This window comes from Capsicum annuum, chromosome 9, assembly GCF_002878395.1.
Source record: "Capsicum annuum cultivar UCD-10X-F1 chromosome 9, UCD10Xv1.1, whole genome shotgun sequence".
Classification (NCBI taxonomy): domain Eukaryota; kingdom Viridiplantae; phylum Streptophyta; class Magnoliopsida; order Solanales; family Solanaceae; genus Capsicum; species Capsicum annuum.
This window is the reverse complement of record NC_061119.1, coordinates 12,278,106-12,302,859: the sequence shown is the minus strand read 5'-3', so window position 1 is coordinate 12,302,859 and position 24,754 is coordinate 12,278,106. Positions and strand designations below refer to the sequence as shown.

General features: G+C 32.7%; 1 protein-coding gene across 1 annotated transcript; it reads right to left on the bottom strand.

The window, feature by feature from the left end:
• Positions 1–9,811: 9,811 nt before the first annotated feature.
• Positions 9,812–18,639, bottom strand: LOC107842927 (zinc finger CCCH domain-containing protein 11). Its single transcript, XM_016686980.2, has 8 exons — positions 18,209–18,639; positions 15,371–15,455; positions 14,776–14,916; positions 14,565–14,662; positions 11,870–12,058; positions 11,629–11,759; positions 11,412–11,511; positions 9,812–10,311 (listed from the first exon to the last, which is right to left on the bottom strand). Exons 1-8 carry the CDS (start codon positions 18,374–18,376, stop codon positions 10,105–10,107), a joined length of 1,119 nt encoding a protein of 372 aa, XP_016542466.2. The 5' UTR covers positions 18,377–18,639; the 3' UTR covers positions 9,812–10,104.
• Positions 18,640–24,754: the final 6,115 nt, after the last annotated feature.

Below are 24,754 nucleotides of genomic sequence, written 5' to 3'. Positions count from 1 at the left end.
TGAAAATTTACTCGCAAGCTCAATAAAGATTGGTTTGTAATAACTGAGGAGTGATAATTTCATTTCTTAAAAGAAGAAAAGAAAATAATATATAAATGAGATTTAAACTCTGTCTCAATTATAATTAAAAGATAGAAAAAATCATCAAGCGAGATAATCCTCAGCTCTAACTAACTACAATCTTATTTATCAACATTAGTATTTTCAATTTTGTTGTGATTATGCAAATGGAAAAGGAATGTTACTTTATGCTGTTAGATTTGTCACTTGCATAATGACAAAGGTGTAGTCATAAAAGCCAATAAATACAATTAATCTGATAATAGAACCACAGAAACATGTTTTTTTTTTGGTTGTTTGTTGGTGGGTGGGGGTTGGGGGTTTGGGGTTGCTTAGCAAAATTTGACAAGATTGAGAACGGTCATTTGATTAAAGAATCGTTGGGTAGAGTGTATAAGAAAAATATTGAATAGAGTGTATTGATAATACTTGCATTAGTAATGCTTATATTAGCTATGTTGTTATTAATTATGCAAATAATATTTCTTACACACTATTTTAATTTGATGTATTAAAAATAAAATATAAAATATATTATTTATCAAATAATGTTTATTTATTAAAATATTTTTTATTAGCATTATATACTCTCTTTCCAATCTTTTGTCAAAAACTAAAACTCTTCTTAGTTATCTGAAAATAACATGTAGTATCCCATATGCTAAAGATTTCTTCTCTTCTCTTAAATTACCAAAAAAAAAAAAAAAAAAAAAAAAAAAAACAGAGACATTTCTTCTCTAGCAATTTCTGCAGATGGCCACAATGAAAGTCTCGATTGGGAGCAACCGTAACTATTGTAGAAAGAAACTTAATTTTCACTTCGTCTAAATCAACAATTCCAACAACGAAACTGGCGAACTTTTCATCAGAAAAAGACAGAAAAATCAAAAAAAGAGAAGAATCAAACAAAGGAAAAATTTGAGCAAATTACACTATTCAATTTTTTTTGGCATAAAAAATTCAAAAGATAACTTAATTTACAATAATTTTATAATATTTACAAGATTCAATTTCTGGTGAAATAAGTATATTTTTGGGACAAGAACGAAAAAGAAATTGAGAAAAAATTGAGGGGTAAATTCGTTATTTAATAAAATAATGCATGTGTTGAAAGCTTTATATTACTAATATATAGAAAAATGGTGGTATTAGTTATGAATAACATAGTACACAATTGATTGTATAACTAATGCAAGCATTAGTTATACATAGGTTGAAAAGAAATACCAAATAAGATATCAGTAATGCATGGAGCTATCGGCTAATACATGCATTAGTTTTTTTTAGGCTTAAGTCATCACCAGCCCCTCAAATTTGTTTCGAAAATTCACTTAGACCCCTCAACTAAGGCTTGTACCTATCAGACCCTCAAGTGCTAAAATTGGTATCTATCAGGCACAAAATGTTGATTTGGCAAGGAGAGTGTGTTACACTCTCCTTGGGCGCGTGAACAGTAGATTAAATAATTTTTTATTTTTTTTAATTAAAAATCTTATATTTAAATCATTTTATTAATATAATTTTTAATTATTATAATTACTTAATTTAAAAAAGAAAAGAAAAGCCCCCCCCCCCCCTTTCATCGTCTTTTTTGCAACTCCCACCCCCATTCATCGTCTTCTTCACAACCCTCCGTCATCATCATCTTCCTTTGCAAACCACGATCTCAGTCATCGTCTTCTTTAGCCGTTTTCGAATGCATTTCCGGCGAGACTTCGAAATTTCAAGATTATTCGAAATTACATGTTTATGAACTTAAATAACTCAAATTCAATACAATGGGGAACCATTTTCTTGTAGAAAATAAAGAAATTGGTATCCTTGATGGAGAAAGTATCATGAGAAATTAGTAAATCGAAAACTAGTTTGTAATTTATTTTTTTAAAAAAGTTCAGCTTCAATGTGTAATTTTTTTTTTTTTTTAAAGTTCAGCTTCTTGCAGAACAATGAAGAATAGAATGGAGGGGGGAGCAGCGGGTGAACCAGTTTAAAATTTTTTTTTTTTTTAAAGTTCATCTTCTGTAAACAATGGAGAAGAGAATGGAAGGGATGGCGGGGGGGGGGGGGGGGAAAGGGACGGGTGGGGTGGGAGGTTCCTATTTTATTTTTATTTTTTAAAAAAATTATAATTAGTTTTCAATAATTATTGGATTAACAATGCCACGTGTCAACTTCCAATTAGTCCTTTTTGCCACATCATCGCATATGTATTATACACACTTGAGCTTTTAGCTGATTGGACAAAAAAGGTCCAATTGAATCAAAATTTGGATGGGTTAGGGGCCTGATAGGTACAAGCCTAAGTTGAGGGGTTTAAGTGAATTTTTAGGATAAGTTTGAGGGTCTGTCGATGACTTAATCCTAATAACATAGTACATAGTCTATCTGTTTATTTTTATAATACTAAAATTTAAAAGAAACTGATAAAATTGTTGTCATGTGACCAAGAGGTTATAATTTTGAACCGTGAGTATAACCACTTATAGAAATGTACAAAAAGACTGCGTACAATATAAGCTTTTGTAATTCGACCTTCCCTAAACACCGGACATAGTGAAAAATTAAATTAATGAGTCAAACTGTCGTTTATCAATAGGAAGGAACAAAAATGTGAGACAACTATTAGGGGTCGTTTGGTGTAAGGTATAAGGATAAAGAGTCTCGAGTTAAAATGAAGAATTATTTTATTCCATGTTTGGTGTGAGGTATTAGTTGGCATCGGGATTATTTATCCCACCATTTACACCACAGTGATAAAATAAGTTATCTCATATATATGGTGGGATAACTTTTTCCAAAATAACTAATTTCAAAATTAATTATTCCGAAATAACTTTTTTCCAACCAAACAACCCCTTAGTGATATGATCCAACCTTGTTACTTCTTGATTCTTATGTATGGTGCATTTCACTCCTAAGGTTTTAGGTCATGGAAAAATCTAAGTCTATTTATTGAGTAACCTTCTATAGTCTCTTCTAATTTTCTAATTTTTTTTTTAATTTTATGCATGAGATATTATATAAGAGATCTTAGATTATTTTCTTTTATACAAATTGTTAAAGCAAAATGGCTCAATGAATCTTTATACGATGTCCGTTTTATAATGTGATATTCCTACTTACATGTTTGTCATCTGGACTCTTGAACCCATTTAAAAGTAATATTTTAAACCCTATTTCGATGTGTGTAACACACCGATTTGTATTTGATGGTGGAAAAATGGGTGGTTCTTGAAGGGGTGGTCGTCATCGTGAAAGAATTTTAAGTTGACTAGATTTTGCTCCTTCAACTGATAACGTAAATTGGAGGAAAAACAAAATGATAAAACTGGATAGTTACTTAGATTAATGGAATAATTAAAGACGAGTCATCGAAGAACTCCTCGGCGGCGGCGGTGGATTTGGCCATGACAATATTGATGCTGAAGTTTTCTTGGACAAGTATTGATCGATGGATGGGTAGTGCTCGAATAGATTTTTATGTACGTTTTACTATCTGTTAGCTCACAGTGGTTGAGAATAAATGGGCCACTTTAATGGTGAAGCTGGTTTTGGTGACCATGGTGGTGGGGCCATGGAAGCCTTGAGGGCTGAGGGGGGGTGGGGGGACTTTTTTTTTTTTAAAAAAAATTAAATTATTTTAATGACTCTCGCTTCCACCTAGGCGCGTGCCTACACGCGTTTCGTCTTAATCATCCATTTAATGTCACGTAAGTTCAGTCAAGGATTAAAGGGTTTCAAATATTATCTTTTAATGAGTTCAACAGTCAGATGATAAACATGTAAGCACGAGTATCACATTACAAAACGGACATAATACAAAAGTCCATTGAGCCATTTTGTCAATTATTAAAAGAGTTATTTTCGCTCGCTTATTTACTTGTTCCATAACAATGGACCGAAAATGTTTCCATCCAATAACCATTCTTAATAGGAAAAATTACATATATACGCATACTAACTTTGCCTTATTACATTACATCCCATATTGAAATTTTTTTTTTTACAAAAATCCCAAATTAATTACTGAAATCTCTACCTTTTTTTATTTTCTCTCTCTTCCTTCTTATATATTCCAAACAACCATATTTTGCTCCAAATTATGCTTCATATTTTTCTCCTAAAAACTTGCTACCTTTTCTTTCCATTTATTTAGTATGTCATCTATGATTATGAGTAGCAACTGAAATTCTAATTTTACCTTCCCTTCTTGCTCACCATTTCACTTTTTCTTAACCACAGATTTCACTTTCTCTACTCGAAATCCATAAACCCAAAATTATTTTTTTTTCTTTTTCAAAAAAAAAAAATTAGACCTGAATTAATCAATAAACACTCTCAATAACAAAACAAAATCAAATTGAAAAAACCCTTTGATTATTATTTTGCGTAATTCTTTTTTTTAATTTGAATTTTTTGTTGAAAGAATTTATTATGTATAGATCTTGAACAGTGATGGCTTGAAATGTATTCAAATTTCGTACGGCCCTTAAAGGACTGGGTCAATTATGAACTTGTTGGTGTTAGGTGTTGTGGGTGCTTATTACGCTGTCTTTTTGACCAACTATGGGGGACGAAACTAAAGACCAAAGTCAAGGAAAATATTTACAGGGTTTTCCCTTTCACTTATTTGTTAATGATTAAAACAAGGGAATCTTTCAAAAATAGCCACATTTTGCTAAAAAAAATTCACCTTTCATAGCCATATTTTACATAATTACCATTTATAGCTGTTGTATTAATTTACGCCCGCTGTATTCAATTTTATCAATAGTCTGTATTCATATAAAATATAAATATAGTACCATTTAGCTGTTTTATTCGATTCACAACCGTTATATTCACTTTTATTCAGTGGTATGTATTCATAAAAACATAAATACACTACATATTTAGTCTTGCCAAAAACACTACCATTTTTTTTATTTTTTTTTATATTTTTTCTTTTTCGTGTTTTCCTTGTTTTTTCTTCTTCTTTTTTCTAATTTTCCTATTTTTTTTTTCTTTTTTATATATTTTTTTCTCTCTTCTATCTCACTTTTTTTTTCTTTTCTTTTTTGTACTTATTTTCTTTATCATTTTTTTTGTTCTATTTTATATTTTTTGTATTTTTAAAAAATATAACTACTCGAGCACAAGTCATTGATGATAACATAAATACCATATTTGTTTATCTATTTGTAGTCACGCCGTTATTTATATGTTTGTATTCATTGATACAACTGTATTTGTATTTTTAAAGTTCGCGCTTGTATTTGTATTTTGTAGTTCGCATTTATATTTGTATTTTATAGTTCGCACTTGTATTTTTATTTGTTAGTTCGCACCATCATTTATATTTTATATAATTCGCACTTGTATTTTAAAGAACTTTTTTATATTTGTATTTTATAATTGACTTTATATTATATTGGATTATATTTATATTATGATTTTATTGTGTTTGTATATTTAGATTATATTTGTATTTGTTTTCTATTTTCGTCGATGTCTTTTTATTTTTAAAGAATTATTTTGTATTTGTAAGTTGATTGCATATTGTATTTAGCCGTGATTTATGTACAATTTATCATTTGTATACAAACAAGTAAATGCATTAATTGTATTTTCTTGATTCTAAAATATATAAATATGCAATGTATCATTTGATACTAATGCAACGTTTTGTATTTGTATGTCAAAATTATTATTCGTATTTGTTAATAAATCAATATCACTTGATACAAATACAATTACAAACAAATGAAACCAATGATTTTAAAAATACAAATACATATTGTATTTTTATATAAAATTGAATTGTATTTATTTGTATCAATAAATACAACTCGTCTAAATAAATACAAACAAGTATTCGTAAAAAGAAAATCAATCGTTCCTTTTCAATAATTAAAAAATACAAATGATAGATCACACTTGTATCTATATGTTATAGTTCGCATTTGTATTTAGATTTTATAGTTCCCACTTGTATTTGTATGTTATACTTCGCCTTTGTATTTATATTTTATAGTTCACACTTGTTTTTGTGTTTGCTAGTTCGCACAAATGAAAAGAAGGAGAAAAATAAAAAGAAAAAAAGGAGAAAAAATATGGGAAAAAGGAGAAAAAAAATCGAAAAAAAAGGAGAGTAATAAAAAATAGAGAAAAAAATTAAAAAAAAGAAGAAAAAAATAAAAAGGAAAAGAAGAAAAAGACAAAATGAAAAAGAAAAAATTGAAAAAAGAAAGAAGAAAGAGAAAACAAAAAAAGGAAAAGGAAAAATGAAGAAAAAAGAAAAAAAAAAGAGTAACAGAAAATAGATTAAAAAAAAAAAGGAGAAAAACTAAAAAGAAAAAAAAAAGAAAAAGATAAAGAAAATACAAAAGAAAAAAAAGAAAACTAAGAAGAAAAACTTGAAACATAGTTCACACTTATATTTGTGTTTACTAGTTCGCATAAATGAAAAGAAAGAGAAAAATAAAAAGAAAAAAAAGGAGAAAAAATGTGAGAAAAAGGGGAAAAATACAAAAAAAGAAGAAGAGTAATAGAAAATAGAGAAAAAAATAAAAAATAAAAAAAAGAAGGAAAAAAGTAAAAAGAAAAAGAAGAAAAAGAAAAAAAAAGATACAAAATGGAAAAAAGACGATGAAAAAGAAAAAATTGAAAAAAGAAAGAAGAAAGAGAAAACAAAAAAAGAAAGAAAAAATGAAGAAAAAAAAAAGAGTAAAAGAAAATAGACCAAAAAAAACAAAAAAAAAGAAAAAGAAAAAAAAGTATAAAAATACAAAAAAAAGAAAAAAAAATTAAAACATAATTCACACTTGTATTTGTGTTTGCTAGTTCGCACAAATGTAAAAAAGAAGAAAATTAAAAAGAAAAAAAAAAGAAAAAAAATGTGAAAAAAAAAAAAAAGAAGGAGAATAATAGAAAATAAAGAAAAAAACTAAAAAAAGAAGAAAAAAATAAAAAAGCAAAAGAAGAAAAAGAAAAAAAGACACGAAAAAGAAAAAATTGTAAAAAGAAAGAGAAAACAAAAAAGGAAAAGAAAAAAGGAAGAGAAAAGTAAAACAAAAGAGTAATAGAAAATAGACAAAAAAAAAGGAGAAAAATAAAAAGGAAAAAAAGAAAAAGAAAAAAATATAAAAGGAAAAAAGAAAACGAAAAAGAAAAAATTGAAATATAGTTATGAAAAAGAAAAGAAAGAGAAAACGAAAAAAAAAGAAAAAGAAAAAATGAAGGAAAAAACTGAAAAGGTAAAAAAAGAAAGGAAAGTAATAGAAAATAGAGAAAAAAGAAAAAATACATTAAAGAGGTTATGAATTGTATGAAAAAATAATAGGTAAGAAGAGGCTATGAATTGTAATTAATTGAAACTAGGATAAATAAGGTAATTAGAAGTCAATATTGCCTAAGTTATGTAATTATCCGTTAAAACAATATATTACTAATTAATCTGACATTATATTTTGAACACATAATATGTTTCCTATTATGTACTTTTGCTTATAAATGAATCTTACATTGAACTAAAGACTAATACGTTTTAAACGTATGTATTACATAGCAGCATATATGTTGTAAAACGTTTATTACTTGTAAAAAAATTACAGAAATTGTTAATAGCATGCACATTTATAATGTATGATGCTATATCATACATTGATACGAATGTATAATCAAATATTATACATTCGTAAGTCTATTGGAATGACACAGTTTCACTATACATTGCTTTGAATGTATAACAACTTATTATACATTCAAACGTTTACCGGAAAGACACATTTACTATACATTGATTTGACTGTATAAAAACATATTATACATTCGTAAATTTACTGGAATGATACTGTATATAATTTTTTTTAAAAAAAAAAATTGAATTCAGTTAAATTTCGTTATTGTATTTCTAACCTCATACATGTTAAAAACGTATAATGCTATATCATACATTTATTACACATTAACTATTAATGTACAATATTTTAATACACCGTGCGTTTCAACAATTACTTACTCCTATAGTTAATGTGCATTTATAATCATGTTCTAACTTCAAATTATATGGTTACAAACTATGATATAGGAAAAAATTATAAAAAATTTATACTAATATAAATCATTGATTAAAGAAATTAACATCTATAATTAATTAAAAAAATATATATTACTTGCTCTAACATTCAAAAAAAAAAAACTAATAAAAAATATTTATACAATCAAAACCATTCAAAGCATCCGCACATAGAAAACCATATTATATTATTCTTCATGATTCCTTCGGAAAGAAATCGCAAACCATATTATATTATTTTTCATGATTCCTTTGGAAAGAAATCGCAAGTCTTGCGGTTGTGACCGACTCGTCCGCATTTATCGAAATTACTATTGCGTCATTTTTGTATGATGTATCATTAATTTCTGGCTCCCAAATTTCAGAATGTCGCAACAATACGGGGATGTTCATATTGATTTTACTAGTATTGAAAAACGTATGTAGAAGAAAATTTTAGTAGTTTTGAAGAACGGGTGTAGAAGAAAGTGGTTGTCTTTTGGCTTTTCAGATTGTGAATCACAGGAAAAAAAATTATGTATAACAAAATTTTTAAAATTCAAATATTAGTTACATGTTCTATCAATAAATAACTTAATGTTTGGCTAATTACTGCCTTTAATTAAGAAACTGTAAAATAATTAAAGATTCTCTTACCTTAAATATAGGATTAACTGTTACATCATACATTCAACCAATGCATAATATATAACCGAATGTATGAGTATGTTTACACAAAAAGGAAGAGAGAAAACAACAAGAGATTTTGTGTAATTATTTTCATTGTCTAGGGGATTTATGTTGTTTACACTTCTTAATACTTCCTAAGGTTTGCGTAAGATACATGTACACTCTACTCTCTCCAGACCTCACTTGTGGAATTATACTCTCTCCAGACCTCACTTGTAGAATTATACCGGATTTTTTTGTTGTCGTCGAAACTATTTTAGTGCACAAAAACATAAACTTATCAAAATGTATTGTTTTAGTGCACAAAAACATAAACTTATCAAAATGTATTGGAACGTCTACGATTTTACAAACATCCAAATATCTATATTTCGACGACAATAGCCTCATTTTTACACATTTCCAACAAAGAAAAAAAAAATGTTGTTGGTTGACAGTCCGATGCACTAAAGCTGCCACTATGCGCAAGGCCCAGGAAAAACCCCACCACAAGGGTGTATTGTACGCAGTCTTATCTTGCAGTTCTGCCAGAAAATGTTTCCAAGGCTTGAACCTGTGACCTCTTGATCACATGATAACAACTTTACCAGTTACTCCAAGGCTGTCCTTCGGCAGAAAGGAACAAGTACCTAGCAAAATAGGTGAGATGCTGCGAGCAGCTGCGTTCAGCATATACACCAATCTATATAATGTATCACAACTAGCATGAATGTCAACAAAGCCATCTACTGCTCTGCACTGTGTGCTAAACAAATCACCACTACAACAACAAAACCCCCGATTTAATCCCCCAGATGGGATAGGGGGAAGGTAGTGTATACCCAGACCTTACACATACCGTCTGATGGTAGGCAGGCTGCTCCTGAAGACCCTTGACTACTTGAACTCAAACACTACTTATAGGCCAAAAACATAGTCATTGCTCAACACTGGATATCGACCAAAGCAATACTAGACGAGATGCAAGAAGAGCTGTCCTCAAGAATCTTGAATATCATCATCGAGGGGCAAGGAGAAGGAAACACATGCTTCAAAGCTTAGTAGTGGTTGTTGTAGTAGAAGTAAAATACAAATGATAGCTCTCTTATGTGGTAAAAAGACAACCAGAGAAGTTCAATTCATCACAAAATTCTGGAAAGAAGTCACAACTCATCAGAACTGACGCAAGACCTAATAAATAGAGAGCAATTATTAGGGCATCTCGACACGGTACATTTCATCCCATTCCATTTGGCATGGCAACATATTTCTAAATCACATGGATATGAAAGCACATGCACCGATAAGTATACCATGTGCATAAATTTTGGGCCCAAGGATTAAGCACGACTACCAGGTTCATTGATTTGTAACGACGTTTTTGAAAGGCTAGCTTCCAGTTCATTTAACTCGTCCACATCGAAGTCATCATCATCATCGTCATAATTGTCATCCACTTCATTATTACGAGAAGTCTCACCACCATCGCGGGTAGTCTGGGCTGACGTTGAGGAGCTTGCCTCACCTCCAGCAGAATCCTTATTCTCCTGTACATGAAATGTGATCTGCTTAGAAAATGATGTGGTTTTGTGTGTAACTAACTGTACAGAATAAGAAATACGTGCAACAGTCGCTTTATTTTTTTAAGCAAGCAAAAGCACATGCCATAAGTATTATGCTCAACAAATGTCCACACCAGGGGATCACTGGATACTTAGCATAGCTTCTTTAATGTCAACTCGCAACAGGAAAGCACTACAACTCCAATAAGTACACACACTTAGATTATCAATTCTCTTTCTAATAATGCTTACAGTGCCGTAGACCAACCAACACCATATGAATGCAAACTTTTGTGTCTAATTTCCCAAGTCATTGCTAGATTATAGAACCCATGCTTTGGCCCGAGCAAGCGACTTTGATGATCAATATATATGCAGTTACATAAACGCTTTCAAGATGCTTTAGTGGTTCATTCTGTACTTCGGCACATTAGAAGATTTGTCATCTTCTAGTTCTATGGAATCTGCATACTGTCTACCCAAGGCAGATGAAAGTTGAGGGAACAAAAGCTTTGGATGCAATACCCCTATTCTTAGCCTAGTGCAAACCTATCACATGCTCAAAATATTTCTGAAATGCGCAGATTCTACACAAGCATGACTTTGAGAAGTTCAGCAAAAGGGTGAAGCCATGTACATCAACCTAATAAATTCAAATCCCAAAAGCAAGAAATCACAAGCACCTTTTAAAAGAGTTTGTGAAGAAACAGTACTGGCAAGTGAATCTAACTAAGACTTCCTGCCAAGTCGGATGAGAAATCAATGAAGAAATTCATCATGATGAGAACTTCTCGAAGCATCTCAGTCAAATTAAAACTTCAACCAAATGGACATTTTACTTGATGTAATAATGCAAGTTATTGCTAAAAGTCAACAGAACATAAAGTAATAGTCTTTTGTGCTCTTTTACTTTTTGCTCTCACTCACACATAGTAACTGCTCAGTCCCGACATTTCACCCTATCCTAGGTTACGCAGTACTGCAGATCTACGAGAGTCACCAATGAACAACAAAGAATCTTGGATGGTCAAAACAGTCCAATAAAGGATACACAAAAGAAGAAAAAGTTTGATCATAATATTCACCTTTTGGGGTTCAGCAGGCTCTTCTTCCCTTTCATACTTGTCATAGGCCCCCACATCATCCACAAACCAGCTAGCGTCCGACATGAACAGCTCACGACCACTGCAAGAAAGAGAGCATATGATTTCCCAATTAATAAATGCATCCGGAAAAGCTTTTCAGAGCTGATGAGCACATATCTATTGACTAAAGAGGAAAAAGAAGTGCAAAGAATGATACCTCATGCGATCATTCTTAGCTCTATCTGCCCTCTCCTTGGCCAAATTGGCCTCTCGTTCTTCCATTTTCTTCTTTTTCCATTCCATAAATAAATCAGTGGTCAAAGGAGTTGAAGAAGTTAATTTTGCACGCTGCAGGCAGAGCAGGAAAAATGTAAAGTAATTTCATTAATGAACAAGTTCATATAAGTTCTAATGGCTGTCAGTAGTTGGCAATATAGATACTCGGGTAGTACGGTCACCTGTTCATCAATTTCTTCTTCAATAGGCATCTTGTCAGCTTCCTCTTGTAACAAAGCTTTCATTTGTGACTTCAGAATATATCCAGGAGGAAGTGCATGCCTGTAATGGCATTCTTTACCACCATTTGGACAGACCCAAAACCAACCATACTGCTTCTTCTCCACAGCTTCCAAAAAGTATTTACATACCTGCATATAAGCCAAATCATAAGCTTGATTTCTGAGACAAACACTTCCCCCCATTTCAAATTAACTAGAGGTGGAGTTTTAAGGAAACTATTAAGACTTTAGACACATGAGCGAAATATGCAACACCAAGGGAACCCTGGTTTCCCATCTAGTGGAGACAACAGTAAGCATAAAATGAGCATTGTAAAGATTAAATGTTTCTGGATATAAAATGTGCCAATCTTTTTCTCGAGGATGGACTGGAAAGGAAAGAGTGCCAAACAAACTGGGGGAGAGTAGCAATTTGTCGCTACAATACAACTTTTCCAATGACAAAGAAGGATAAAAACAGAAGCATTAAAAATACACTTCAAAATGAGGGAATATGATCATAGATACAATGTCCAACAAATGAATTACATATCATTCTACTGAGCTCCATGCAATGGAAAATCAAATTAATTGTGACACTCGAATGCAGTGCTAGCTCAGCGATATTTCTTTGTCGATACAACCACGAATACATGAACGATATTTAATGCATTCTGCACAGCCGAGCTGTCCAGGTTATCCTATTTTCACATTTTTGCTTCATATGGTCATCTCGCAATGTTCGAATTTATGATGTGCGCTCAATAAGAACATTCCACGGTGCGTCCTTACCATCGAACGAAAGCCGTGGCACCACTCTGTTTATCAATAAAGGGTACTTATACTGAATTCCAGTAATAAGAAAATGTTGTGGAGTATGTACAGCCCAGCAACATTACATGTTGTGTAATGTGTTCAAAAAATCAATCATGGCTTCTATATTAGAAGCCATGTTGCACCACAAGTAAGAAGATACATCTATATTTGATGATAATTATTGATTCTTTTTTGCTGTCAAAAAGTCTTGCACTTCTTTTATTACATATGGACCACCAGATGGCTACTGGGATTGAGTTCAAGACCTTGACAGCAGCTTTTCCGAGACGGATCCTATGCCAGCATTGTAGAAAATCGAGGATAGGCATAGACATAACCAGGACAACCGCAAAATTTTGAAGGAAGGGTTCCAAACTATGCAGTGAAGTTGCAGTGGTTCATAGGTGGCTGGTATCCTTGATCTGATTTTCACAGGGAACACATCTAACGCTGAAGATTTTGCTAAACCCGAAGTTTCAAAAGTCTATCTATCACAAAACTCGTCAAAAGAAGATGGGTTTAACCTGACATCCGGTCATTTCCTCCAGTATTTTTATCCATCCTGATTTCAGAGTATACTATACGGTCATCCACATTCTTGAGATTGTGAAATTCTCTCACTAAGAACTACTTGATGTCCAAAGGATAACCAGAAACTCACGGAATCAATCAGCCAAACCTCAACCGCCAATTACCAGAGTTCAGGAATTAGCTTAACAAAATTATGGGGTTCCAATCTCTTATAGATATGACGAGAGCACAGTGTTTTGGCTGTCAATGAATCTGATTGCAATCTTCTGTCTACTCTATCCTAAACACGCAGAAGCTTCTGAGCAAAGGATAGTACAGTTCATGAACGAGTACCATCTTCTTTTTTTGGATCAGTGAGAAAAAATATTTCTTTTTAAACGAGCAGTACCAAAGAGCTACTCTGTGGTATACCAGTTCTCCTTCGTATTACTACAAAATATGAAGAGTAATTATACTTTTTATTGCTTTCGCGAGAATTCTTTCTTGTTGAGCTGCTCTGTGGTATACCAGTTCTCCTTCGTATTACTACAAAATATGAAAAGTAATTATACTTTTTATTGCTTTCGCGAGAATTCTTTCTTGTTTCGTGGATGATCGTGGGAGATCACAATAGTCATATCTAGTTTGGAGGCTTTGTTCCATTTCAGTGGTTTAGCTTTTTCTTGTCATCATGCATAGTATGCTGACTACAGCAAATTCAATGTTGCTTTCTGCAAATAGTGGCTGATCAACTTCTAGGAAGTTGACGAAAAGTCAAAAACATGTAGTAGAAACTAGAAAGCATCAAAATCCAACAACATGCCTGCAAAGAAAAAGTGTGAAAGATCATTTCTTAATTGAAAAACAATGAGAGCCCTTCTTAAGTACGTTACCATCCTTTGTCTATGGTACACTGATTGGTCATTATTAGGTACTTCTGTCATCCATATGTTTTACCCTTTTACTTAAAGAGTGGCAATTTAATTGGGATAAAAATCAAGAAAGGACATTAGGAGCGAAGTCTGCAGATCCTGTAAGTTCTATGACTCGTGCCAAGTTGACGCATGTCTATAACACTAAGCAATTAAAACCTCTTGTATCAGTGGAAAATGAACGAGGACACCAAATAACCATTTAGAAGATCATGTGCAATGCATTTTTTTTATAACCATACGCAATGAACTGTATCCTGAAAATCCCTGCAATATTGGTAAATGGGTGCTGAATGATTGAAAGAGAGTCAGCAGCAAGTTCAAACTTATCCCCTGAAAAATGACTTTAAGGTTGGAAAAGCAGTACAAGGTACATTCTGGGAAAAAACAATGCTTACAATGTCAGTTGGTTTGTTCTTGTTATACTCCTGACTTTTAGACGCCACAACCTTCTCCAATGTCTCTTGATCCCATTCTTCCATTGTTCCCTTTCCATCTTTTTATGGAAAAGAAATGTCAGTCAATAAACACTAAAACCGTTATAAAGATTATTACATGGAAAACAAAAGTTAATGAAAAATCCCAAATGTTAATAAGTTGCTTAACCACCTTCATCACGCTTATCGCTGAAAATATCAATCTTCTCTCCTTTTCTCTGAACGTTCAGATCGTGAGAGAACTTGCACTTAAAACCCTTAGCACATTGCCCCGCCTTATAGAACTCACATAAGATAGATTTTGGATCAACACCTGAATACAGATACCCAACATTCTTAAGATATACGATAGTTTTTGCAGCAGCATTTCAAATGAAAAAAATGAAATAAGATCAAAACTTTAGAGCAAGATAGAGTTTGTAGAAAGTTTTCCAAACAAACTACTACCGATAAGAGAATCAAAATCAACTATGAATAATAAAAAAAAGGGTCTCTTGAAATAAATTGCCGGGCTAATATTAAGCCATATTTGGAATTCCATAATAAAGGTGCAACACTTATCAGCTTTACAGAAAACTGGCAAAAGGTCCAGTTTGTAATTCAGCCTTCAATAGATAGACCCAGTTTGATATAGGAGAAAGTAGTTAATTGCCATGGAATTTTCCTACACTACATCCCCAATTGTTTCAATCCAACAAAGCCACAGTGACTCTTTAATAATGACACATAGAACTAAGACAACACAGAATCAGTCACAAGAACAATACCCAGGGGCACTTTAGGCTGGCTAATAGCGACTTTGAACAATTCGTTAAGCTCTTTCTCTCTGGCTTTCTCTTCCTCCTTCTTTTTCTGTGACAAAATTAAGCTTAAATGTCAATACACATGCAAAAAAAAACAGAAAACTAATACAACAACAGGATCAGCTGTATAATACTCAATATTATACCGTCCATTTGGGCATGAAATAATAACACATGTCATAAATGTCACTTCTCTGCTTGTTCATTCGTCCTATCCTGTTTAGACTTAAGAACATCGAAAAATAACACCTTCCCTATTTCCGTTTGAGAAAGATAACACAAAGGAGTACAACACAACAATGGGTCAAACCAAAATAGTCGGTCGGTTACATCGGTCCTCTCTGTTAGCATTCATTGCTTGTTTAAATACAAAGTTTATCTGGACTGTTACTTAAATTTTATTGTATCATATCGTTAAATTCATCATTAGGTAAGATAACAATCCCATCTTGTGTAATGGCCGATTTGGTGTGATCATGTCCTTACCAAATTTTTTACCTTAATTTATCTTCACTTATTATTTAATAATCTTATCTTATCCTTTACCCTGTCTTTTTATAGTAGCTCTACTCCATACCCGATTTCTCTGGTAGGTTCATCTTTCAAATTGTCCATGTGTATATAATCTATCCAAATATTGTATTCATTAATACAATACAGTTCAATACAATAACAACCATCCAAACAGAGTGTAACACAATACAACAATTGCACCTCAAACTCAAGTTAGTTGAGGTCAGCTATACGCCTTCTCAAAAAAATCGCAAAAAAAATATAATAACACAGCTACCATCAAAACAAAAAAATAATTGGATTCAGCTCCATAAATCCTTGATGCTCTTATTCAATTTCTAACAATTCACCGAAAAAACGTAACTTTAAAAGTCTTTTTACTTTCTTAAACTCACAACGTAAGGAGTAACACAACTATCATCAAATCAAAAAACTAATTGGATTCAGCTACATGAATCGTCAATACTCTTATTCAATTTCTAAAATTTCACCAAAAAACATTCCTTTAAAAGACTTTTTACTTTCTTAAACTCCGTGCCAAGTTAAACCACACAAACAAACCGAAACGGAGGGAGTAAACACAACTACCATCTATTTGATTCAGCTACCATCAAAAATCTAATTTGATTCAGCTACATGAATTTCACCTTAGCACTTTAGATACATACAGCAACAACTCACACGAGAATAAAAAAATTACGCCTCAAACTCAAGCTAGTTCTTATATATCCATCAAAAAATTCGTACAACTACCTTCAAATCAACAAGCTAAGTAAATTCAGCTACATGAATACTCGATACTCTATTTGATTCCTAAAAATTCATAAAAACAAAACATAAATTCGAACCAATACAATAACAACAACAGAGATGAGCTAGTTGAGTTCAGCTATATGCATCATATATCTATTCAAAAAATCACACAACTAAATTCAAATCCAAAAAAGCTAATACATTCAGCTATATCACGCCTCGATACTCTATTCAACTTCTCAAATTCTCCCAAACAAAACATATATTCAAAAGTCTTTTACTTTCTTAAACTCCGTGTCAAGTCGAAACTAGAGGGACTAACACCACTACAATCAAATAAAAAATCTAACTGGATTCAGCCACATGAATCATAATCGTCGATACTCCTATTCAATATCTAAAATTTCACCAAAAAAAAACATGCATTCAGAAGTCTTTTTACTTTCTTAAATTCCGTGTCAAATCGAAATCAGAGGGAGTAACACAACTACAATCAAATAAAAAATCTAATCTGATTCAGCTACATGAATCATAATCGTCAATAATCCTAGCCAATATCTAAAATTTCACCAAACAAGCATAAATTCAAAAATCTTTTACTTTCATAAACTCCGTGTCAAGTCAAAACCAAACAACCAGATCTCAACGTAACGAGTAACACAACTACCATGAAATCGGAAAACTAATTGGATTCAACTACATGAATACTCGATACTCTATTCAATTTCAAAAATTCCAACAAAAAAAACATAAATTCAAAAGCCTTTTTACTTTCTTAAACTCAGTCTCAAGTCAGAACTAAACAAACAAATCATCAAATCAAAAATCTAATTTGATTCAACTACATGACTCGTAATCATCAATAGTCTATTCAATTACTAAAATTTCACCAAAAAACATAGATTCAACAGAAATATAAGCTAGTTGAGTTCAGCTATATGCATCCTATATATCTATCGAAAAAATCACACATATACACTCAATTCAAATAATCTAATCAGATTCAGCTACATAAATACTCGACACACTGTTTAATTCCTAAAAAAAAAAAGAATCAAAAGAAATAAGCTAGTTGAGTTCAGCTATATGCATCCTACATATCTATCGGAAAATTCACACAAACACACTCAATTCAGAAAATCTAACCGCTACTCTATTCAATACTCGATACTCTATTCAATTCCTTAAAAAAAAAAAAAAACTAGTTGAGTTCAGCTATATGCATCCTATATATCTATAGGAAATTAACACAAACACACTCAATTCAAAAAATCTAACCGCTACTCTATTCAATACTCGATAAATACTCGATACTTTATTCAATTCCTTTAAAAAAAAAAATAATAAGCTAGTTGAGTTCAGCTATATGCATCCTATATATCTATCAGAAAATCACACAAATACACTCAATACAAAAAAAAAATCTAATCAGATTCAGCTACATTAATACTCGATACAATATTCAATCCCTAAAAAAATCAAAAAAAAAATTAATAAATTCAAAAGAATAGGAAGAACAAAAGAGACTTTGAGTACCTTAGCATCAGCTTTTTTTGGGTCGACTTTAGGGACAACATTTTGCTGTAAAGACTGAACATATTTCTGAACATTTTTAGACTTATTCTTATTTTTGAGACCGAATGTTTTGTCTTCTACTATTTTCTGCTTCTTTGCTATATCTGATTTCGATTGCTTCGGCGGCATATTGTATTCTCATATAAAAATCCCCAAATCACGCCGGTCGATTCGTCGGAAAATTGGAATTTTTTCCGGCGAGTGAAAACCCTAGGATGATATATCAGGTGTAAGGGAATTTTGGTGAGAAGGGAAGAAGGGTAAAATATTATAGCTTTCAAGTTCTGTGAATGGTGTTATGGTCCTAATTTGTTTTGGGAGGTACACTATAGTCACTAACAAAATATGTTTTCCTTCTATAGAAGTCCTTTTTTCCAAAAACAGTCTCTGTGTCTCCGTATCATACGGTCGTTAGCTATTAAGTATTTCATAGATAGCATGACTATGACCCTCCTCTCAACCCAATACCTTACTTAACCCTCTTTACTCATTATCGAGGTGTAACCGAAGTTGATTAAAAAAAGGGGCGATGCCTGGATTGCAGATTTGATCCAATGTCAAACTGGACACAGGCTCAGAACGAGATGAGTTAGAAATCCAAAGTGATTTTACTGACTGATCACTTAGCAAGAAAGACATTTTACATGTCGTTCTAGATTGAAAAAATCTACAAGCATATCATCAAGTTAGATTAAGCCAATTATTTAATCAAGTTAGGTTAAGCCAACCCGAAACTAGATGTGGTATAATCTAACCACCATAGGCAATGGCCATGGATCGTTCTCTCAATAGGATTGAACAAAGAAGAAGGATTCTTCGTAAGAAGAACGTACACAGATTCCGATGCCTATATACTATAAGGACTGGTTACACTCTATTGTACCTTCTCCAAATCTCTGATATATTAAAAGTGTGAAAGGGCCTTAGAAATGTTGTTTAAACTTTTTGTCCTTCATAAAAAGCTTTGCTTTAGACAAAAAAAAAAAATTCACTATTTTTTTAATATTTAAAAGTTAAAAATTAATTAGATTGGGGGGGGAGGTTGTTACCGATCATATTTAGAGAAAGGACAATCAAATTCTAAATATTTTTATAAAAAATATGATAAAAAATAAATCCATCTTTAAAATTTCTAGATAGAGTGAAAAATGTTTGATTTCATGACCAAATGTCCACTCAAAGTTTTATGGTTGGTTTTGAAATGAAGTTAAATTATTCCGAAAAAGTAAGCAATTCTCATGGTCAAATGACTTCTTAGGGTGTGTTTGATATGAAGGAAAATGTTTTTTTGAAAATAAAGTGAAATTTTTATCTATTTTTTTAGTGTTTGGTAAGTAAACAAAAAAGTAAAAAATTTCAAAAATAATTATGTAATTTAGTAAAACACTATGTGGTGGAATGAGGTGGAGACTGAGGGTTCGAGGGTAGCGCGATGGAATATGGATTAGCTATTATGGACATAAAGATCATCAACTAGATATGCGGCATTTTGAAAACCTTAGAAGATTAATAAAAAACGCATGGAAGGTCTACAACATATTAAAGTGAAAATTTAAGCAAGAAATGACTACATTTTAAATAATTTTCTTATTTTTAACTTAAGGGTATTATTGTAACTTGGTTAGGTTACTTTATCTACTATTATAAATAGTAGCTACTAGGTTTTATTTACTTTGTTTCTCCATTTGTAAAAGCTACTAATAGGTTGAATTGAAATCTGACTGCTTTTGTTTGGGGTGAATAAATTTGGAAAAAAAAAAATCAAAGAGGAAGGTTGAGCTCCTCTATTTCTGGTACGTCAAGTTTCTGGGTTTAGATCAATCTAAGTTTTGAAGTGGAACTAGGATTCAAATCATCTTAGTGTTATCTATCATTGTTGAAAACATAATTGTGAAAAATCTAGATAAGATCGAGAAGCCATTTAAGGTCAATTGAAGCTTGAACCAAAAATTCAAACTCCAAAATTGATGTGTCATTGAATCTCAGTTCTATTGGAAATTGTTGCTATGATATTTGTGAGTTAAAAACTAAATAAAACTAACTATTTTGACAAGGTTTGATTGTTGAGATCAAATCCACCATTGAAGAACATTGAGGTTTTGGTTAGATAATCTCGATCTGACAATAGTTATTGATTTGGTTAAATTAAATGTCGATATCTTAATTATCTCTATTTTGTATCTCATTATACATCATAGTGGGTGGACGGTTAAGGGGTGGGAGTGTTGGGTGGGTGGTTAGGAGACAATGAATTTGACATGTCATTTATAAAACTTATTTTCACTACTTCTATTTTAATAAGGAAAGTCATTTTTCTCATTTTAAGGAACTTGTTTTCTAGAGAAAATAGTTTTGACCAACCAAACATGAATAAATTTTAAAATCTATACCAAACACACCTTTGAAATTGATGTGTGGGCATACCATGAGGGATAGGATTAGAAGCAAAGATGTTCGAGACAAGGTGGGAGTGACCCCTGTGGTGGATAAGATGAGGGGGTAAGGCTGAGATGACTCGTGCAAGTGAAGAGGAGATGCACATATACCCGAGTGATGAGGTGCGAGAGGTTGGCTATGATGGGCATCCCCACCCACTCAACCCCCACCCATTGACCATCCACCCATTATGATGTATAACAAGATACAAAATAGAGATAATTAAGATATCGATATTTAATTTAACCAAATAATAGTTATTGTCAGATCGAGATTCTCTAACCAAGCCTCAATGTTCTTCAATGGTGGATTTGATCTCACCAACCAAACCTTGTCAAAATAGTTAGTTTTCTTTAATTTTCACCTCACAGACATCATAGCAACTGTTGACACCTAATTTTTGTCCTCCACAACTAAGTTTAATTTTGAGTTTCTTCGAGTTTCAAATAAAATTACAATATTTATTTTATCCGAATAAAAAGCTTTTCAAAGTATTTATCTGGGTAATTTTGTCACTTTAAGTAGCGATTATATATTATCGTATTCAATTATACGAAATTATATAATTTTGTTACTTAAATATTTATTTTACGAAACATCAATTTTTAATCAAGATTTATCTTGAAAATAAATTCAAATGGTTAAAATCTTGGTTTGAATGTAATTTGTTCTTGAAAATAATTTATTTGGAATAATATTTTTTTGACTTTTATTAAATCAAGAAGCTTGGAATTAATTCGATTTAATTTTGGTCAATCTATTAGCTATGACCATAATTGAAACCAAATTGGCCACAATTGCAATGCAATTGGCCAATTGATTTTCAATGTGGCCAAAAATTAAATAGAATTGACCAAATTTCTAAAATTCCTACAAAATCCTAAATCCCCAATTTTACCTCAACCTCGTCCTTTTTCCATTTTGAAATTCAAAATTTGTACAGATTCATAATAATGCTCAAATAACTCTCGAACAACAACATACCCAGTAATACTCTCTGACTTCTCTCTAGATATCTAGAGAGAGGAAAGCATTGGGCATGATCCCACTTCAGAACGAAATGATCCCACCCCAAATGTCGCCAAACCCACCGGACATAATAACTTGTATGGAAGAGGACCCACTAATCCTAGATAAATCAGCAGAACAATCCTTCGGGGAGGCATTCCTAAACAAAACCCTATAACTTAACATGCTTTATAGACCACAATCTATAACGAAAGTCACGGAAATCACAAGTGACTCAGAGACAATTCAACTTACACTAGAGGATCAAATTAGAATATACCACCCTTAGCGATTATTAGTTATTGTGAAGCTATATGGGAAAAAACTAGCTCATAACTATATGAGAAATAAATTAGCTGATCTCTGGAAACTCTCCGAACTACTCACTCTACTTGATCTGGGAAAGGACTATTTTATAGCAAAATCTGCACAATCAGACAGTCTGCACAAAGTATTGCATGAAGGGTCATGGTTCATAACAGGTAGTTTCCTAACAATAAAGAAATGGGAACCAAATTTTGTCCCCGAGGAAGCTACTTTAACCTATACAGCCATTTGGTTAAGATTACCCCAATTGCCCACTGAATTCTATGATAAGGAAATCCTAGAAATAATCAAAAGGAAATTAGGGTCGCTGCTGAGAATAGACACTTGTACCTCTGCTGCCTTGAGAGGACGATATGCAAAGATATGCATACAAGTACCCCTGGAAGAAACAGTCAAGACCCACATCGTTATTGGGAATCATAAGCAAAAGATAGTGTATGAAGGGGAGGGCATTCTATGTACTGCTTGTGGAAGAATTGGCCATACCCAGCAGAGATGTACATTCACATGTTCATTATTTCACTCACCAGATATCCCATCTACCTCACGCGGCAATAACCTGCACAACAAAGAGGATTGGTAAGTCATCACCTTCCCTAAACAAAAAAACCATGGTAGACAGGGAATAACAGGCTTGAACATGCGCACAAAAAGGCCTTTAGTATAGGTAAGCCCCACACCAATAGCAATAGTGCGAGGTAAGTACCCTAAGACCACCCTTGCTAGCATTCCTAATCAAGACCATAAAAAACCTACCACAAATCTCTTCAACACTCTTCATAATCTTACGGATTGTGAACAATTGTCTGTAGAAGGGAATAAATTACTGAAGGTGATTAGCAATAATAAAGCCGATTTACCTAATAAAAGCAGGCCCATTAATAATAACAAAAAAGTAATGATAAAAAAAATAAAAAAATTGAAACAATGGGATCTGACAATGGGACTATTCCCAAAGTCAACACTGAAGAAGGCAGGTGTGCCAACCCCCATATTAACTATACCCCCTCCCCCCAAGTGGATATTTACTCTATTCCACTAATAATTTCTCTATTAACTCTAAAAAGACAAATGAGGCCCACAACCATCCATCACTTCCAATTCTTCAGACACTCCAATGGAGGTCTTCGATGTTGTATCTCACTCTAGTAATAATTACTCCCCTGCGGAGTGAAATCATGCCCCTATATCGATTGAAGTGACCAATGTTGTCGCGTCAATCAACTCAGCCCCTTTAACCAACTATAAGAAATGGTCGTAGAGAGAAACCACTTCAACTCTCCAAGCTACCTCCTCTTCAGCCAAAAATAGCAAATCTCCAATGTCCTGGGCAGAACTCATTCTGCACGAAAGGATGATAACCCATTGTATAACAGTGGGGGACCAACCAATAATCCTGATAATCCAAGACCAAGCTTGGCTAGCCCAAATCATCAAAGTGGAGGTAGATGGGATAATACAAGGCTTGGGCAACCAAGTTTGAGGATAAACTCTCCACTTTGCCCAGCTAATAGGCACACTGAACATGATGAACACATGGGAATTGTACTCTCTCATGAAACACACGTTCAATAATTTGCCTTTCTATCCTACCACCATTTATCTGCCCATCTTCGAAACTTTAATATTCATCCCATGGAACCCTTAGTTCTAAAGCGAGAAGGCTAAAGTAAGGGAGATCACTCAATTTTGGAAGCTCTAAAAGAGAACAACCTGGAACTCAAGCAAGTCTTAACGGGTTTTGGGGAACCAAACATTGAACACTTTCTTCTTGAAAAGCCCCTACTCAAAAAGTTCAGCGATCCCTTCAACACAGTTATTATAACTTATTATCTAAAGAAAATGATGATATTTTCTTTGATTCTAAAGACCATGGGGAACAATACCCCCCATAGGCCACAGTGAGCCCCTACGGGGAACAAGCAAAAACACCACAAGTGGGAAAATGAATGAATTTGCTATCACAACCACGCTAAGAACCCCTAGAGATAAAGATCATCATATGGAACACAAGGGGATCCCATAATGCAAATTTTCGAAGGTAATGTGAAGCCATGGTAAGAACTCACAAGCTTTCGATGCTCGTGCTACTGGAAACCAAGATAGAAGAACATAAGGCCCTTACCAAAACTTTTAAGTTTGATGCTCAGCTACAGTCTAGTACAACAGGCCTCAAAGGGGGCATTGTCGTAATGTGGAAAGAGGATACCCTTAAGCTGGATAACATTCTATTACAGGTCAAAGCATTTATGTGATGGTTAAGGTACCTCCTGATCCCAAACCGTGGTTTTTTTCTCTTTGGAAAGAACTCTACCAATTAGCCAAATCCTACAATGAGGATGACTAATTGGAGGAGACTTCAATAAAGTTCTAAGTTCTAGTGAGAAACTTGGGGAAAACAGTCCTAATAGAAGAATGCATGATTTTAGATAATGTCGTAGCCATTGTAGCACGATAGACTTAGGTTTTAAAGACTGTAAATACACTTGAACCAATAAGAGGCATATGAATAAGCATTGTTTAATCTGGGAAAGACTTGACAGGTGTCTCGCTAATGACTCTTGGATTAAAAGATATCCGGAGTCAACTATAACGCATCGACCTAGAACCAAGTCTGACCACTACCCCTCGTTCTTCTCTTTCTAAGAATAAAGCCCCAACCAATAATAAGTATTTTAGACTAGAACCCATGTGGTATAGTCACCCATCCTTCAAAGACTTAATTCATAGGTGTTT